Source organism: Miscanthus floridulus, chromosome 16 (assembly GCF_019320115.1).
Source record: "Miscanthus floridulus cultivar M001 chromosome 16, ASM1932011v1, whole genome shotgun sequence".
Taxonomy (NCBI): Eukaryota; Viridiplantae; Streptophyta; class Magnoliopsida; order Poales; family Poaceae; genus Miscanthus; species Miscanthus floridulus.
This window is the reverse complement of record NC_089595.1, coordinates 117,493,372-117,511,744: the sequence shown is the minus strand read 5'-3', so window position 1 is coordinate 117,511,744 and position 18,373 is coordinate 117,493,372. Positions and strand designations below refer to the sequence as shown.

Sequence of the window (18,373 nt, the reverse complement as noted above, 5' to 3'; positions counted from 1 at the left end):
ATCGTCGCTCATGCCCTCACGATCCAAGGGTTCATGGGAAGCGGTAGGAGCGCAGCCTGCCATTCCCACAAATTCGGATGTGAGGGGGAAAGGCGCCAGCACCCTTTGGAGTCCCCAGGCATACGTATCCACAGAGGACGCGAGGCCATAGGGGAACCGTTCGTGCGGTGTTTGCGGCGTGGATGACACAGTCTCTCCGAGTGCTCGATTGGGAATAGTAAATGAAGAGTAAGTAACAGTACGCGTATTACTTACAGCGAGGTTTGAGCAGAGAGTTTGCTCGGATAGAAACACGGATGATGTGCCATCGATGTCGCGTGTCCCGTAGTCAATGGAGGGCGCCCCTTTGACGGGTGTCGGAACATGCGCCTCCTCACGGAGGTGGAGTATGCCGAGCCGGTCGGCGACGAAGTCCAGGCTTCCAAAGCGAAAGGTCTGGGAAGGCTCGAAGACAGGTGGAACCCACATCTCGGCGGACGAGAGTGTGGGAAATTCCATCGAGCCGAAGCGAATCGTATCGCCCGAGCCCGCCACAGCGGGGGTGGTGGAAAAATGGGCCATCCGATTACTAAAAAAGTGTTGAACGTATAGCGTCTTCCCCACGGACGGCGCCAACTGTCGGTACAGAAAGTGACCAACTAGTAAATATTTGTAGTTTTGCTGCACATTGTGATCGGAGGTGGCCTAGCACTCAATGACACATGATTTATACTGGTTCAGGCAACGTGCCCTACGTCCAGTGCGGGTCGGTCGGTGACTTTATTCCTGAGCCCAGGTGCTCGAAGTCTATAGTGGGGTTACAAACAGGAGAGGGAGATGGGGTGTCCGGTCGGTCCAGTCGGAAGGGCCAAGATCGACAGGAGCTATGCTATGAATGAAGTGTCCAAGCGTGTGCTTGAGGAGTTGTCAGCTATCGATCTAATGAGTCTGAACTTGAAGAGGTCGACCTAGGTGAACTGCCTGTGTTTGGAGGGAGCACATCCCCTTTTATAGAAGAAGGGGATGGCTTTACAAGTGAGAGGGAGAGAGAGAGTACGGACGTTTCTAAGCCTTGTTGCCCACGCTGACGGGGACGGGACAATGGTGGGCGCCCGCAATACTGTTGATGTCACTATAGAACGTCAGGTACATGTGGGAGGTTGAGTTGCTTTCTTCAAGACTGGAGGACGTCGGTTCCTGCAAAAATGCTGTCTTGCCGACTGGAGGCATGGCTTTACCACGTTCACATGGTACGGTGAATTCCGGCGCCCACAATACTATTGATGCCCAAAGGCACATGGGGGGTCTTACCGTACGGGTGTTTTGATCGGCGCCTACAATACTGTAGAGGTAAACATTGACGCCTACAATACTGTTTGTGGCAGGGCGGTTGTAAAGTACTGTTCCGTAGGGTATGGTCCCTGGTGCCGTGGTTTGACTTGCGAGCCCCGTCTTGCCTTCCTTTGTACGCCTTCTGGTTCTTTTTGAGCAGGCGTCCCCGGTCGGGTGTCCCCAGTCGGTTCTGGCGTGTCAGTCGGAGAATAGCGATGGGCAGGGTTTTCTATGAACCCTGGTCGGAGACACGGGGTCGGAGTCGGAGGCGGTCCTCGGGTCAGGCTTTCCGAGTGGAGGCCGTGCGAAGGCGGCCAGGGCCTGACGCTAGCGCTCCGATCGGAGAGGCCGTTCGGAGTTGGCCTGAGCCTGAGCTAGTGCTCCGGTCGGAAAGATGAGCCGAAGGCGGCCAGGGCCTGAAGCGATTATACAGTACAACACAGACACTCACAACATACGCATACTTGCTCCTATGAACGCACATACACTTAGACAAGGATTAGTCCAACTAGGTTTTATCAATTACCCAAAACTAAACTAGAGCTTTCACCAGGACCCGAGGTGCTACTGAGGCTCTTATAATCACTAGGCTACAATATCATTAGATAGATCATTGAATATATTTTTTATAGTAAACTTATCTAGAGATATAAATGTTGCTAATATTTTTTATAAATCTAGTCAGGCTTAAGAAAGTTTGACCAGCACGAGTCCCATAGCGACTCTTTTTATGCGACGGATGGAGTAATATATTATGCTTTTGATAGTAGGCGACGTTCCCATTGATAGTGAGCTGCCCGTGGTGACTTCATCGATCTCATCTCAAGAATTTGCCGGTTTAGCTTTCAAAGGTGCTCATAGAAGTAGGATTTACGTGTTTTTATAGGGGTGAGTGTACATGCGTTGGATTATGTAATCTAAAAAAATCTATATTTGAGGCATTTACCGTTCACTGTTTACCGCTAAACAAAACAACTCACCACGCACCATTTACCGCTTTGTGGCTATGTTAGGCGAACATTGCCCGTAATATAAATTCGTGGTTTGAAAAGTAGTATTTTATCAACTAATTTAGAGCCAGGATCGACTAAGGATAATTGTTAGTCTTAAGTGTTAACCCTGAAAGTTTCACGCATCCACAATGTAATCACTAGCTGGTTTGTATGCGTATGTTTGTTTTGCTTGAGAATTGAGATGCGGACTTGTATATTTATTCATGAATTATATGCAACCTGAGCGCTTAAACTTGAAAGTCTACTCCTCAGTCCCAAAATAAGAATCGTTTTAGGTTTCGTGCAGGTTAAAACTTTTTAAAGTTTGGCTAAATTTATAAAATGTATTAGCAACATTTATATTTCTAAATAAGTTTATTATAAAATATATTTCTTGATTGATCTAATAATATTTATTATACACCATAAATATTAATAATGTTTTATATATATATAGTCAAAGTAAGAAATATTTGACTTGTTGAAAAATAAGAACGACACTTACTCCAAAACCCTTGTATGCCTATGAAAGCGGACCGGAGGGAGTATTTTAGAATGGAAGGGGTACGTCCTATCAATGTCAATGTTGAGATGAGGTAGCAATGTGAAATGAAATAGAAAAAGGACATGGACAATCTTCCGCCAGGTGAAAATAAACAGCAGCTATGCGAAAGAAATAAAGAAAATAGACATGGCCAACCTTCTCAGTACCAGCTTACCGAGATTCGATGGAGAGGAGGACGTGTCGGCTGTCCACGTGCCGATACGCGGGCGATCATTTGTCGGCAGTTTAATTGCCATAAGACCATTCGGCTGTTCAACTGCCGACAGACATCTAGATTTGTAATTTTTTTATTACAGTACTCAGATCTACAATTATTTATTTAAACAATATTATTGTGATTTTTTTTTGTATTTGCAACCATGTGCCCCTCCAGCTTCCTCAAAAATAAATAAATAAATAAAAATTTGCAACCATGTGTCAATGTGTCATGTAAGTATCAATCATCGGTTTAGTACTTATACTGACTGAACACGACCAGCTAGATTATTTTAGATCCTTCGAATGTGTTCATAGGAGTAGGATTTGCGTACGTGTATTCATAGGGGTGAGTGTGCGTGCGTGTTGTGGGCGTCTGCGTTGTACTGTGTAATTCTAAAAAAATAAATTAGAAAAAATAAATACAAAAATTACATGCTTGTTATTCGTTATTCAGTCCAATTGGTAAGCATATATAAATTCTCATGTACCCGAATCTTGCCTTCGCCTCTACCCCTGTACATGTGTAGGCATCAACAAGGATGGTCCATCTAACTAACACGGGTGGACCCAATAAAGGGGCATATATGCATGGGTGTACACATATACACCCGATAAGGGGATCACGCGAGGTGAGAGCTTATGGGTTTGAATCCTATGAATTGTTCATGTCTTTGCCCACCCTAGAACTATTTTTGTAGCGATGGTTGCATACCTTCCATTGATTTCTATAGACGCTCGAGGAGAGAAGATTGAGGAACCGCTTGTACAAATCAGATTTGCATTGGTCGTTAGTAAATGGACATTATGTATGTAGTAGTGGTATATATACCCTGAGTTAGACGACACAACTATGATTACTTTGGCTTTATTTTGTCCATCAGTGCCAATATTTGCAGGTTAGCGAATAGAGCCAGCTAATAGCTTTTTATTGGCAGGGAAATTAGAAAACCTATTAATGGAGCTTCATTTGAGTCCTCCTAGTTTGTAATACTTAGGCCCTGTTTAGCATGGCTTCACTTCACCAACTAATACATCGTTTGTTTAGCACGACTTCTCCACCGGCTTCTAAAGCCGTTTGAAGTCGTTTTGTGTTAAATGGGATAAAGTCAAGTTCTTCATCAAGGAGCCCCTTAAATCAACTAAAAAGTTTATCTCGTCGAGCTCTATAATTTTGATATAAATTTTATCTTCATTTGACTTCATTTGAAAAAAAATATGAATTTAATTGTGTTGCAACTATTTTAAAGACGCTTCACTTAGTCAAGCGTCTTTGAAAATTAATTTCTATGGACAACGGACTTAGCAAAACCGCCTCTACAAAACACTTATTTTCAGAGGCGGTTGACTTCTTTGAAAGCCGGATTTTCAGGGATGGTTCTTTTTAATTGACCCCGTATTTCTAGATGGTTTGTAAGCTCACTCTCAGAGTTATTAGTTAAAAACGGTTTGCTACGTAAACTGCTTTTGAAGAAAATAGAAGGCGCATGTAAAAATCATTTATGTACTAGTGGAGATTTACCTTTTTTTAATGATGAAACAGGAGACACAAGTTCGTACGGGTTATTTATAACAAGTTCGTACTGGTTATTTATATATATACACGCAAAATAAACGACTTTAGTCAGAGAAGGTGCACTGATACACAGAGAAGGCAGCTAGATTACATAGACGAATTTGTTGGCTTGTGAAGAGGGAAGAAGCCGTGTGTCTCAAGGCTATCCCTGAACACAAGAGCCCTCATGTGGGTGCACCGCCCAAACTTATTAGCAACAACGACTTGAATTCGCTTGAGCACCCTCTTCTCCTTAAGATCGTACAGCACCACTGAAAGACTCGCCATGTCTCCCAAAAGAATCACATCGCCATTGTTACTACCGTGCCCCAACAACGCACTAGCGTCCATAGCCCAGCAGCATGGACGAGGCAGAAACGTCGTCGGTAACGACAGGGCTGACAGGTCGATCCGGTGGCGGCAGGTCCAGCTCTCGCCGTCGTCGCTGTCGTAGTCCTCCAGCACCCAAAGGTCCATGCGCATGGAGGAGCCTGCATCATCGGGGGTGGCTGCCATGGCCAGCCTCCCGTCCATCTCCAGCAGGGACAGGCTGGGCATCTCGCCGTACTGCTGCTTCGTCCCTAACAACGGCGGGCGCGGCATCGTCCGCCGGAACGTCTCGGACACCGTGTCGAACGCCAGGATCTTGTCCGACTCCCTCACCTCGGGGTGGCCGAGCCAGTGAAGCTTGCCGTGATAATCAAGACAATGGGTTGTTATGGCCTGGCTGAAGACATGGACGGTTGCAAGCGCCGGTCCTACTCGTCGGTAGGTCTGCGCAGCGTCGAGCTCGAGCGAGCCGACGTAGTGCGACGCCGGCCCGGTGATGTCGCTCCAGGTGTCGTTGGCGAGGAACAGGAGCCGGTGCTCGCCGGACGGCCGGTGGAGGTACAGGCCGCAGGGCAGCGTCAGCCCGCTGCAGTGCGGCAGCGCCACGACGGACCACTGCCGGGTCACCGGGTTGCAGACCCAGAGATGCCTGCCACCCATGCCACGGTCCCTCTCGAACAGCAAGAGATCGCCGCAAGAACCCATCAGCGTGTACTCGTCGTCGGCGTGCCACCCCGTGGCAGGGTTGGAGTCGTTGATATTGGGGGAGGGGTACCCGGGGTGGAGACACCGCCGGCTGGCCTCGTCGAGGGTGGCCAGCGGGATGGTGTCCAGCACGCCGTTGGCACCATGGCGTTGCACGACGAGCTCCAGGGGCCGGCGCCGGGAGTAGGCCGCTACGAACCCCGGGCTGCTGGTGATGCCGCGCCATGCCCTGCAGACGGCGCGGCACCGGAGCACGGACGCCGACGGTAGGCGGAGCAGGATCTCGGCCACCACGTCGGCGTTCAGGTCGTCCAACGACGAAGAGGACGTCGCTTCTGTCGCCGGCGCCGACGACGACGACGACGCCATGATCGGTACGGTTTTTTTTTTTTCTTCTCCCGATCCGATCCCTTGCTTTTCGAGCAGATTGGTTTCTGGAATCTGGAGACGACGCGTCCACGCCCACGCCCACGCCCACGCACGCCCACGCCCACGTCTCCATATATATGGATTCCAAGCCTCCATCTATCTCCATGCACATTGCCGTCGTCCACGTCTACGTACGTTATTATCCTATACAAGTGCAAGTCATGTACAACTCCATCTCTAATGGAGTATCTTAATTCGGTTGGGATTCATCCACTAGTACAGAAACAAGCTGTACTTCCGGTTGGAAAACCCCTTCAGTCCTGGTTTTTCAACCGGCCGCGCGAATCTAGGACTAAAGGACCCCTCCTTTAGTCCCGGTTTCTCACCCAGGACTAATTAAAGGATACCAACCGGGGCTAAAGAGGCCTCCCGGCCAGGCCACGTGGGACGCTCCTTTAGTCCCGGTTGGTATTACCAACGGGACTAAAGTTTTTTTTTCTTTTTTTGTTTCTATTTTCGATTGATGATTCATTTTGGTTTTCGAATACGCATTCTACGCTGCTAATAATATACGTATTCTACACGCTTATAATGTTTGAACATTTTGTACAAAAGTATGAAACTAACGTATATATTACATGCATATACATATATTGTACATTATTTTATGTACATATAATATGTATATATATATATATATATATATATATATATATATATATATATATATATATATATATATATATTACAAATAAAGCTTGCATTGTATATTCTATCATATCTTTGGGATAACAAATTCACTTCATCTGGTTTGGTTTCCATGTTTCGTTCATGTCATTGTAGAACTCGCCGGCGGGGTTTAAGACCTAATCATTAAGAAATCCTGCTATTGTCTCTTGAATTGCTTTCAGTTGATCACGTCGTATGACTTTTTTCTTCAACCATAGAGTCTTCAATAAAAGTTAAAGAAAAAGTATTAATATATATATATATATATATATATATATATATATATATATATATATATATATATATATGTTGGTCATGTGATTACTTATATATATGAGCAATAAAAGAAATTGTGAATATATGAATATATTTATATAACGTACTTTGAGGATCTCTTCAGGAGTTCTTTTTTAGTACGCCATGATGAACTCGTAAACATAGTATCCGCGGTAGTTGGTCCCCTGTTCTTGCCTCAGAACCCACTTTTACGAGAAAAAAAAGATCCGATAAATTGAAAGCATGCATGGTGTTAATTGAATTATATATATAAATGTAGTTAGTACTTACTTTGTGTGCGATTACATCCAGTGGCGTTTTACAATGTTTCATGTGGTGTTCCTCAATAAAACTTTTCCAAACACTGCGCCCAATAAAATAAAAAATTAATTTGGCCTTTAATAATTGTTGCAGTTAAGAGATCGGGGTATATATAGTTGCTAGAGAGACCAAATTACCCTTGGATAATATCTATCATGTCTTGGTACTCTGTTTGCTCTTTTCTTAACGAGTCTAATATGCTCAACCGACTATTGGCCATATCGATGACCATCAATATCCAGTGATTGTTGCATATGTTTTTATACACAAATATGATCGACATTAACTAGAGTCAACATCTATATATATCAATATCCAGTGATTGTTGCATATGTTTTTATACACAAATATGATCGACATTAACTAGAGTCAACATCTATATATATATATAGCTTAGCTAGTAAGCAAATAATTGAACAAATGTCCATATGATCGACATTAATTATTTAACACTCACTTGAAGTTGTAGGAAAAGAGTATGTTCTTATTTTATTGGTTCACTAAGAACCTCATGAGATTTTTCTCGAGTTCAACTTTCCATTCAAGCGGGGGATTATGGTGTTTGAATACGACATTTGGATCAACGAAACCAACATCATTATCCTTTCTCTTTCTGATTTCTGTCATCTCATATCTGCATATATAAAAATATAGTGTGAGAATATATAATTTATATATATACATATAGCTTTATATATATACACTTTAAAAGTAGAAAATAATCACACTTACAGACAATAGCAGCTAATGAGACTTTTGTCGAGAGAGTCCAGGTGGCATAGTTGGTGTAATTCTAGAAACTCAACATATATAACGTCATCGCCACGAAAGTAATGTTGGTTTCTAACTCTGACAGAAACAAAGGTCGTCTCTCCCCGTTCACACGCCGCCATGTACCACTTGTTTAGCAGGTACATTTGCGTACCCAGTTCACCTAAGGCCTCAGGGTTGTATAGACTCTTTCCATGTTCAAATTTCTTCCAAGGATCCACTTTCGAAGCAGATGGTCCTTCAGCGAGCACTTGGGCAAGGTCCAAACCAGTATCCTCGTAAAACCGAACCAGGTCCTCAAAACTGACGTCCAGTAAGTCTAAGTTTAAACCATATTCATTACGAATGACAAGAGGGGGGACTTATTGTTGCGATTGTTATTCAAGTTATGCAACACATTTCCCTGCTCTAGTCTTTTTCTGCGCTGCCTCAAATGACTTGGTGAGAGAGCAGTCGTAGTCCAATTTTGATAGGGTCTTTTGAGATTCCCGCTTTTTCTGGTCCACCTTCTTTCTTAGAAGATCTGAAGGTAGGTAGAAGTACGGTTTCTCCGGGTTCTCCCTCGTTTCTCGTTGCTTTCTTACTTTTTCGAAGAAACTGTTCACATCTTTTTGTACTGCAGCATTTAATTTCTTTTCACTTTTTTTGTAAGATAGTTTTTGGGGAATAACTGGATTAGAGAAGGCTTTCTTCTTTGCCGGCTGGTGGGCCAACAACTTTGTTTGCGGGGCGGACCTCTTAGGAGCTGGCTGCTTCTTGGTCATCAAGGGAGGCGGGATAGCCGTTGGAGACCTCCTTAGAGGCGTTGGAGGCCTCCTTAGAGGTGGCGGTGGTGGCGGCATTGCATAATCACTGTCCGGAGCACTATAATGATCTAGAGATTGAATAATTGAACTTAGGTTGGCGGAGGCCCCGCTGTATGAGTACAAAAAAGAATAATTAGATATAAGAAATTGTTATTATTAATCATGCATGTCAATAGAAAATTAGTGAAAAAATTATTTCATTCACTTTTGTCCGCACCTATTGTCTGGCAGTTGAGGAAGCGGCGGTGGACTAGAGACCCCAGAAATAATGATGTAGTGCTTGCGCCATAGTATGAATGTCTTCTCTGCTTCTAATAGAGTCTTCTCCCCATCACCTCCTAGAATGTCAAGAGCCAGATCACTAAAATCTTTGTTAACTCTATCCACTAAGACGCTAATATATCCAGGTGGTATTATTGCCCCATAGATTCTTGGTGTCTTGGTATGATCTGGAGAAGAAAAAACACCGAAAGCCACCATGATTGTGGCATTCTCTTTTGGAATATGTAGCTCACATGATGTAAACGGTGCAGTGATGTCATCCATGAGGAAACATAACATTGCGTCATCTTGATTTGGCAACTCCGTGGAAGCGCAGCTGCTTTTCAATTGATCAGGGGGGCTAATATTAATGTTGATTCCTAGATCTGATGCCTGTCTTTGGACACTCGTTGCTATTTATACTTGCTTTATGATTTCCTCCTGCATTCTAGCTTGTATGTCTTTTTCGCGCTCCTGTGCTTGAAGCAACACCTCCCGTGACTCATAAACATATTCCTCCAACCTATTGATCCACGCTGCTTCCTCATCCTTCCTTCTCTGCAGGCTTCTATAGGTATCTCTGTCGTTAGGGAAACCATGCTCCCAAGAAATATTTCGTCCTAAACCTCTCATTCGGCCACTGTGTTCAGCAGTCCCGATAGCATACGTCAGTTCATCCTTCTCTCTATTAGGCCTGAACTCACCAATAGCTTTAGCTTGTAGAGCATAAGAAAATCTTTGTGTCGCTCTTTCAAGTCTTGAGCCATGAATCAGCTTCCCGGTCTCTAGGTCCAGTCTTTCCCCATGAGCGAAAAACCAATTCTTCGCACGTTTGGGCCAATTGAGTGATTCTGGTGTGATACCCTTGGCAAGAATGTCCACTTCCATTTTTCCCACTTGGGAATGACAGTCGCGTAGCCACATGGTCCCATGCCATGGTGGTATACCTTCTGTCGGGCATTCTCTTGGTTCCTTCTCACCCGTTCCTCACCCTCTTCCAATGTCATGTACTGTACAAAATCATTTCAGTAGGGCCTCAACTTCGCGAGCGGGCCCCTAGTATTAAAATTGGGCGTTATGTTCTTCTTGACGTATTTCGTGTATAGGGAGTTCTTCTAAGTCTGGAATTATGTGGCCATCTTCTTCATAGCCCACTTTCAAACTAGCTCCTTCAATTCATCATCGTTGATATCATCATAATCATCCGCTTACAACGTGAAATGTTGAAGGATATTATCCCAAATTAAATTCTTATCAAGATCAGAGACAAAACTAACATGAGGCTCATTGATCTTTTGTTTTGAGTTTTTTCATTTGAAGTCGTTAAGATGTTCAAAAAAATTAATGACATATTTAGACTTAAGGGTATTTTTGACTTTTCACACCTACAGTTTGACGGTGTTAGAGCCCAGACTGACGGCAGTGGCATGGAGGACACAAAAAAGTTAGAGCAGTGGCGCTGAAGACCGCTGAACTTTTCCAGAGACACACAAGGCATCGCGATCTTTTTTAATGGCACAGAAGGAATTCCCCCTTCTTTTTTGTGACAGAGGGGACGGGGGAGAGCTGGAGGCGAGGGGGGTCCGAACTTGACCTCTCACTTAACCCAACTTCATAATTTTTTCGGGTCCGAAGTGACGCGTTCCCTTGCAAAGAGTCACGGATAACAGGTGCTGTTATCAGTGACGCGTTTTCTTGGGAAGAGTCACTGATACCTTGTCATTAGTGACGCATCTTGTTTCTTGGGCATGGACAGCAACGAACCAGCGACGCGTTTCATTTACCCACGTCACTAATATATTACTAGTGACGCGTTTCAATTCTAAGTCACAAATTGAGCTGTCTCCTTTGTGCTGTTTTGGCATAATGTAAGTGGGCTATGGGGTTGTTGGTTGAGTGGCCAACCTCACCAAGAAGCCACTTCGACCTATTTGGTTGCTTATTCCAAAGCCTAGCCTAGGTAAGTCACCCACCACCCTCAGGCTTATGGGAAACAAAAAACGATAAGGGTGGTTGTTCCCAGTTGGCCAGACTTGGCTAAGGACGAGGTTCAGTTCCACCGGCAGTCCCTCCCATATGCCCACGCGCGTACCTTGTGGCTCCCTCCTTCGCTCCCTTCCACACTCCGCAATGGGGAGGTAGGGCGGCAGAGTCAGGTGGCGACCACGTGCGGCTCCCACCTTCCCTTCTTCGGTCTGTGGTAGACGGTCATAGTGGCATTAGTCGAGGACGAGCATGGAGATGATGGCGACGGTGGTCAAGCTTGTCAAGGGTGGCGGCACCTACACAGAAGGAGATGGAGCGACGCACGAAACTGAACAACTCATGGTTCTCACTACCTCCTGCATCGTTGCGTCATCGAGCTACCCATCCTCAGTGTCATCGAGCGACTAGAAGTGATGCAGATGTTGTAGTCCTCATCGGCACTGAGCATTCCATCCTCATCATCAACGAGCGACCTCGATCCTAGGATCCGAGCAAGGGATAACCTCCCATGGTTGCGACATTGTGCTCACCACCTGTTTGACAGAATGTCAAAAAGAGGTAATGCTACCTGAAGAAAGATGAGGTGACACGTAAAGCAAACCGGACAAACAAACACACTCTTTATAATGCGGGCTAAGACATTCGATGTAACCAAACAAGTGCATCTTGCATCGCATAAGCCAGTCTTTAGCTACCTAAACTTAGTTGGCCATGCCAGGTCCAAAACGTAAACCAAATAGGCCCTGACAATATATATATATATATATATATATAGTTCTATATATAGGGAGAGGCTATTCAGTAGCCGGCTACAAAATAAGTTATTCTGTAGCCACCTCCATTTACTATAATTTTATATACTAATTTAGCATAATATAAATACATATTTACGATAGTTGGGTTACTATAACATATGGAGATATTTACCATAACGTTATATTAAACCACTTAGTAAGGAGTTACTATAATCTCGTAAAATAACATAGTAATTATCGTAACTCAAAGTGGCTACAGAATAAGTTATTCTGTAGCCAGCTACAGGATAGTAGTTCTATATATATATATATATATATATATATATATATATATATATATATATATATATATATATATATATATATATATATATATATATAGCCTTAACAATTCTCTCAAATCACTTTGGCTCCGGCCGCGGTGATAGGTCGTCGAGACGGCGGTCCATGGTCTCCGAGACTGCCTGCAGGAAGGCAGTCTCGTCGTCGTCGCATCCTCCTCCGCGTTGGGCCTCCGCCTCACGGACGATCTCTTCGATGGCGGACTCCTTGGTCAGCGTCTCTCTACACAGGATGCTTCCGATGTCGAAGGCGGCGAGGCCCCTCTCCACGCCCTTCTTCAGCAGCATGGTGGCGACGCGCAGGGTGCGCGCGCACTCGCGGGACACCTCCCACCCGTGGAGCCTGAGCATGGCGATGTCCTCCTCCGCGTCCAGGGACCGCACGTACTCCACCGTCTCGTCGCCGAATGGCTCCCGGCACTGAGGCCAGTACAGCCACTCGAACGTGCAGTCCTCGAACTGCATGCACGAATTAATCCAAGATGAAGAACAACCAATGCAAATGAAAGCAGAAATCGATGGACCAGAAGAACTGACGCTCTCAGGGAGGCAGTATCCATGGTCGATGGGGACCAGCGACATGCCGCCGTCGTCGTGTTTGCAGACGAGTATGTTGCCGGCATGGCGATCGGCGTTGGCGAGGCGGATGTCCAGCACGCAAATCTTGTGGACCTCCTGGACCGGGAACGCGCGGGGACCCATGTCCTCGCAGCTGCCGCAGTTGCTGACGAAGGCCTGCATGGATCCCAGCTTGGGCACCGGCGGCGGCGCCAGCGGGCTCGCCTCTGGCTGCCTGAAGGTCTTGTGCGTGCACCTGACGAGCGCGGTCGGCGGGACGCCGGCGAACCCGGGCGCGCCAGCGTCGGCGGTCGACGTCCGGCGGCGGCCGGCGCGTGGGTGGTCGAGGATGTTGGCCACGACCTCCCTGAGCGCGCCCTCCCCGACGCGCGTCCCTTTCTTGAGCCCTTCGCCGGTGGACGACACGGGGAGGCCGCGCGGGTTGTTGGCGGCCATGGGCTCCTCGTCCGCCGGCTTGAACACTGCCACGTGCCGGTGCCCCGTCGCGTCCTGCATGAAGTAGGCTCCCCCCGTGCCCTCCGACGACATGATGGGCGCGTTCCCGTTCTCCATCCCGGCGACCGCCGCGTCGATCATGTCACGGACCGCCGACGGAAGCTGCGCCGCCGCCGCTTTTGGATTGCCGACGACGACGGGCTCGATCCCGACGTCACGTCGTGGCAACTGCTGGCCGGCGTCGCGCGCGACGATGGAGACCTCGAAGCCGTCCTGGCCGTCGTCGGCCTCGGCCGCGCTGATCTTGGACGATGAGCGCTGCACCAGCAGGTGAATGACGGCGCCGTCGGCCCTGCAGACGTCGTGGATGAGGTGGCGGTCGTCGAGGTCCTCGCCCTCGAGCACGAGCCGCTGCTCGTCGGGGTCGGGGCGCGTCGCCGGGTGGAGCCGCCAGTCCTTGGCGATCTGCTGCTTTACGTAGCCGACGGTTCGCCCCGGCTCGACGCGGAACCTGAACTTGCCGCCCTGCACTGTCTCGACGGTAATGAGGCGCAGGTCCGGGATGCGGATGACGAGGTGCACCACGTTGCCGTCGGCCACGCCGTAGTCCCGGATGCGGCCGTCGTCGCGCGCCATCTCGCGGCCGTCGAAGACCAGCTTCTGCTTGCGCGCCGTCACGCCCCGGGACGTCTGCACGCGGAGCTTCACTGACGCGATGGAGTCGGACGCCATCACCCGCATCGGCATCACCGCCAGGCCCGGCGCCGTCAGGTAGATCATGATGGCGGCGGCGCCGGCGGAGGAGGAGGAGGGCGGCGGGCGCAGCGGGAGGAGGCCGAGCTCGCCGCCGTCCCTCGCCGCGCAGACAACTGTGGCCCCGGCCGCCGACGACATCGTGGCCCGAACCTGTCGTCCCTCCGTCTCGATCTTGTACAGCACAAGGAGGGCGGTCGCGACGATCCGTCCGTGTCGCGATGGGATGGAATTGGTGGAACCCCAACAGGCGCCTTCTCCCTTGTGATGAATTGAAATGCAACGAACAAAACCTTTCTGCCGGCCGGCACCGCGCGCGCTCTCTGAAGAAAGTAACTACTTGGAATGACGTGGAGCTTCTTCCATGGCTACGATGTTTGATTTCTTTCTGCCCCGGAATGAAATAAACGCCCTAGCTCCGACCGACGATCCCCTTGTCTCGGTTGGGATGGATCCGCAGGCGCAGGACGTAGCAGTGGCAGGGATGAGGAAGAAGAAGGCAGGGCAGGCAGGCAGCAGAGGAGGCTAGGGGGACGGGAAGGGACGGATGGTACTCCACAGCACAAACACAATTGATCCAAGACGACGGTGTGGGCAAGGGCAACCTCACCCGGTGTCCCTGGCTCGGAGTTGGCGAGCGCAAGGGACACGCGAGGCGGGCGGACGATGGGTCCTTACCACCAAGGGGAAGAACCGAGGAGGAAGGGAGGCGCCGCAGCTGCTTATATCGATCGGCGGCCAGCCGGCCACGCACGGCAGCGCGAAGCTAGCTTAGCACACCACCACCAGCCTGTCGTCCCTGACTCCCTGTCGATCGCGAGCTAGTAACGGGCTAACGGCCGGCCTGGGGGCAGCCGAAATTAGGGCCTGGCCTGCTGTCTGTGCTACCTACCAGCCTCTGAAATGGTTTGGACGTTTGGCATGCACGCCGCGCCATGGCTGCCTCTCCCTTTTAACGTCCGGCGCGAGCCACACAGCCGCAATTTGTTTCTAGGTGTCGTCATGTTAGCACATATAGGTGTAAACTCGCTCCCTGGGCTCATGTAGCAATGTGAACTGTACGTTGGCGTGGACTCGATATGTGTGGCCCACATTCAGGTTCACCTCTTCTCTACCCCTCTGGCGACGGATGAGGGTTGGGTCTTAAGCTGTCTCACAGGAGACCTATTGCGGAACCCAAACTCAAAATGGGATCTCCAACATAATACATATAACTTCCAACAGAGTACCTATATGAAAGACTCATTTTAGGTGTCAGGAGAGGCATAATCCAAATATGAGTATCCTCTCTCCTGGAGATCCATTTGCAGAAAGGGTTATCTTTTGTGTCTTGTTGTTGGAGAAGGCCAAAAATAGGTATTGAACCATTTGTCTGTAGCGCTACGCAAAGGACGAATGAGTCTTGTATTTTGGATCACGGTTGTTAGAGACAGTCTTAGTAGGAGCTACTACTACAAGGTGGACAGGGGCATGGAGGGAAAAGGAGAGCACGACGAAACAAGGAACGAACGAAAAAAAGAGTGCCATAATGGTTTTTATAACATTTTTTGATAACAGAGTGCCGGCCCAAACGTTGGATAACCATGGCAAGAGAGATGGTATAAAGAAAGAGGAGAGACGAAGAAGAGCATAGAACAGAAAATGGATGTAGAATGTAGGCTCCTCACATGATGGATCTTGGATCTATGTCAAAGCACATCATGCCATGGCATTGTAGTACCTATTTGCATCCGGAATACGCAATACGCCGTCCGTCCGTATGTACTTATTTCTTTCCACACGTACCCTGTCATGCATGACCATGTACATAGGTGTATGTGTATATATGAAAAGGCTTCTTGCTTCTTGATTAGTACATGTGATCCGGCCGTTGAGTTAATTGGGCACTTCAAGTTTATCTCGAATCAAAACGCCGCATACTTCGGAGATGTATTACATGGCCATGTGCTGAATATATTTCATTTTAGATACGAACGGCATGTATATAATACTAAGTCTTGATTCCTGCTCACGCGTCCAAATCCAATACAAATCATCCTTTTCTTTGAGCTCATGTGTCCGTGTCCTATCCAGTTCCGATACGAATACTTAGAGCTGAGAGTTGGGTCATGCCATTTGAGCGCGGGTCATGACGAGCTCTTTTATCACAGCTCGAAGCACGACATGGCACAAAATATTCTAGGTTGTACCATCACGATAAGAACACGAGGGTCGTGTCGATCCTAGGATCTTGACACGTCGGGGCCATATCGTATATTTGGGCCGTGCTTGGGCCGGTACGGCATGACAATGGCACGTAGACACATCTACAACTCTACAAGGCAATTTCCTTACATTTACTATACTATCTCTCATCTAATTCTTAAATAGATCATGAAAATAGTTAAAACTTGCATGAAAATAGTACACATAAGATATATATTTTTTAATCACAAGCAGAAAAAAGAAAACTAATAGAGATATTTTAAGGGTCGTGATTGGGCTAGCTCGACCCAAAGGCATGCCACAGCCGTGCTTGAGCCAAAGAAAAGATTTACCGTACCGAATCAGCACGGCCCGACGTGTTCCTCATGCCTAGAGGACACGAACCAAAGCGACACAAATCACGAGAGAACCATGCCGTGCTGCCACCTTTACGAATACCGGATCTGATACGAAGTCCTCGAACCACCGCCCCACGCGCATGTCCATGTAACCAGCTGACACGTTGATAAATAACTAAAGAAAGAAAAAAAGAGGTCAGAATGAAATTGAAAATAGTTCAAGGTTCTCACTACAAAATCATTTATTAGCTTTTTATTATTTTGTGAAATGATCAAAACCATCACTAAAAGTGATGAATACCAAAGATGTATAACTCATTAAGATCTATAACTTTTATTTTGGTTATTTCTTCATCTGATAAAATGATAGTAAACATTATTCACAAATCAACATGTCTCTCATATGGTTCATGAAACTAGGAGTGATATGTGAATTTATGAACAATGTTTACTAATACTTTATCAAATGAAGAAGTGACCAAAATAAAAGTTGTAGATAGTGATGAGTTCAACAACTTTTATGTTCATGACTTTTATAGTTGAAATCATTTAAGGTTTCAAAATCTTGTTTGAAGTTGCCATTTATTAAAATTCAAAAATTGAACTATTCAAATTTTGTCAAATAAAAAGATGACCAAAATAAAAGTTGTAGATAGTGATGTGTTCAACAACTTTTATTTTGGTCATTTCTTAATTTGCCAAAGTGTTAGCAAACATTGATCGCAAATTCATGAATCTCATACATAGTTTATGAAACTAGATGAGAGATGTGTCAATTTATGAACAATGTTTGCCATCACTTTCTCAAATGAAGAAATGATCAAAACAAAAGTTGTAGAACTTGATGAGTTCAACATATTTTATATTCATGACTTTTACATTTGAAATCATATACCCTTCCAAAATGTTGTTTGAAGTTGTCCTTTTTAAAATTCAAATTTTGAATCATTCAAAAAAGTCACATGAAAATATGACCAAAATGAAAGTTGTAGATTTTGATGAGTTCTACAACTTTGATGTTTACAATATTTTCATTTTCGATCATTTAATGTCCTAAAATACTATTCCAAGTTTTGAATTTCAATTTTATTTTTTAAAAATATTTTCTTTATTTGTAGGGGCGACTGACTCAGGAACCGTCCCTACAAATGTATTTGTAGGGGCGGCTGGAGTTTCAAGCCGCCCCCACAAATCAGCCGCGGTATATAAACAACACCTCGAGTGTGACCAAAAAATTCTAAGTCTTGGGCGTGTTTTTCTCCTCCACGACGCTGGCAGGCTGCCAAATTTTCCTGCGCCCGTCGCCGCTGCCTCTGTGCCCTACCTCCACCACCTTCGTGCCCTACCTCCACCGCACCCTACCTCCCCCGATCCACCTCCAACCCCCGATCCGTCTCCTGCCCTACGCATTGCCATTCCCCCGATGGCCAGGGTTTTCGCCGTTGTTTCCCTTCCCACGGCGGCTAGGGTTTCCCCTGTCGGTGCCCGTGCTCCCTCCCCCTGGTGGCCCTGGTGCCCTGGTGCCCATGCGCTCTCCCTCCATCGACGGCCCCGGTGCTAGTGCGCCCCGGCGTCCCTGCTCCCTTCCCGGCGACTCTGTTACCCGCTGTGCGCTCTGGTGTCCGCGCTCCCTCCGTTGGCGGCCCCGGTGCTGGTGCGCCCCGGTGTCCTTGCTCCCTCCCCCGATGGCTCTGGTACCCATGCGCTCTGGTGTCCATGCTCCCTCCCCCAGGCCCTGGTGCCCGTGCGCTCTTCCTCCGCCGACGGCCCCGGTGCCCGTGCGCCTCGGCGTCCC

General features: G+C 47.1%; 1 protein-coding gene and 1 pseudogene across 1 annotated transcript; both read right to left on the bottom strand.

Annotated features, from left to right (window-relative positions):
- Nucleotides 1-4,726: 4,726 nt before the first annotated feature.
- On the bottom strand, nt 4,727-11,398 carry LOC136511369 (F-box protein At3g07870-like; annotated as a pseudogene).
- Nucleotides 11,399-12,328: 930 nt separating this feature from the next.
- LOC136511368 (phosphatidylinositol 4-kinase gamma 4-like) lies at nt 12,329-14,408 on the bottom strand. The gene is made up of 2 exons (XM_066505451.1): nt 12,806-14,408; nt 12,329-12,727 (listed from the first exon to the last, which is right to left on the bottom strand). The coding sequence occupies exons 1-2, from the start codon at nt 14,174-14,176 to the stop codon at nt 12,329-12,331; spliced, it is 1,770 nt and encodes a 589-aa protein (XP_066361548.1). The 5' UTR covers nt 14,177-14,408.
- Nucleotides 14,409-18,373: the final 3,965 nt, after the last annotated feature.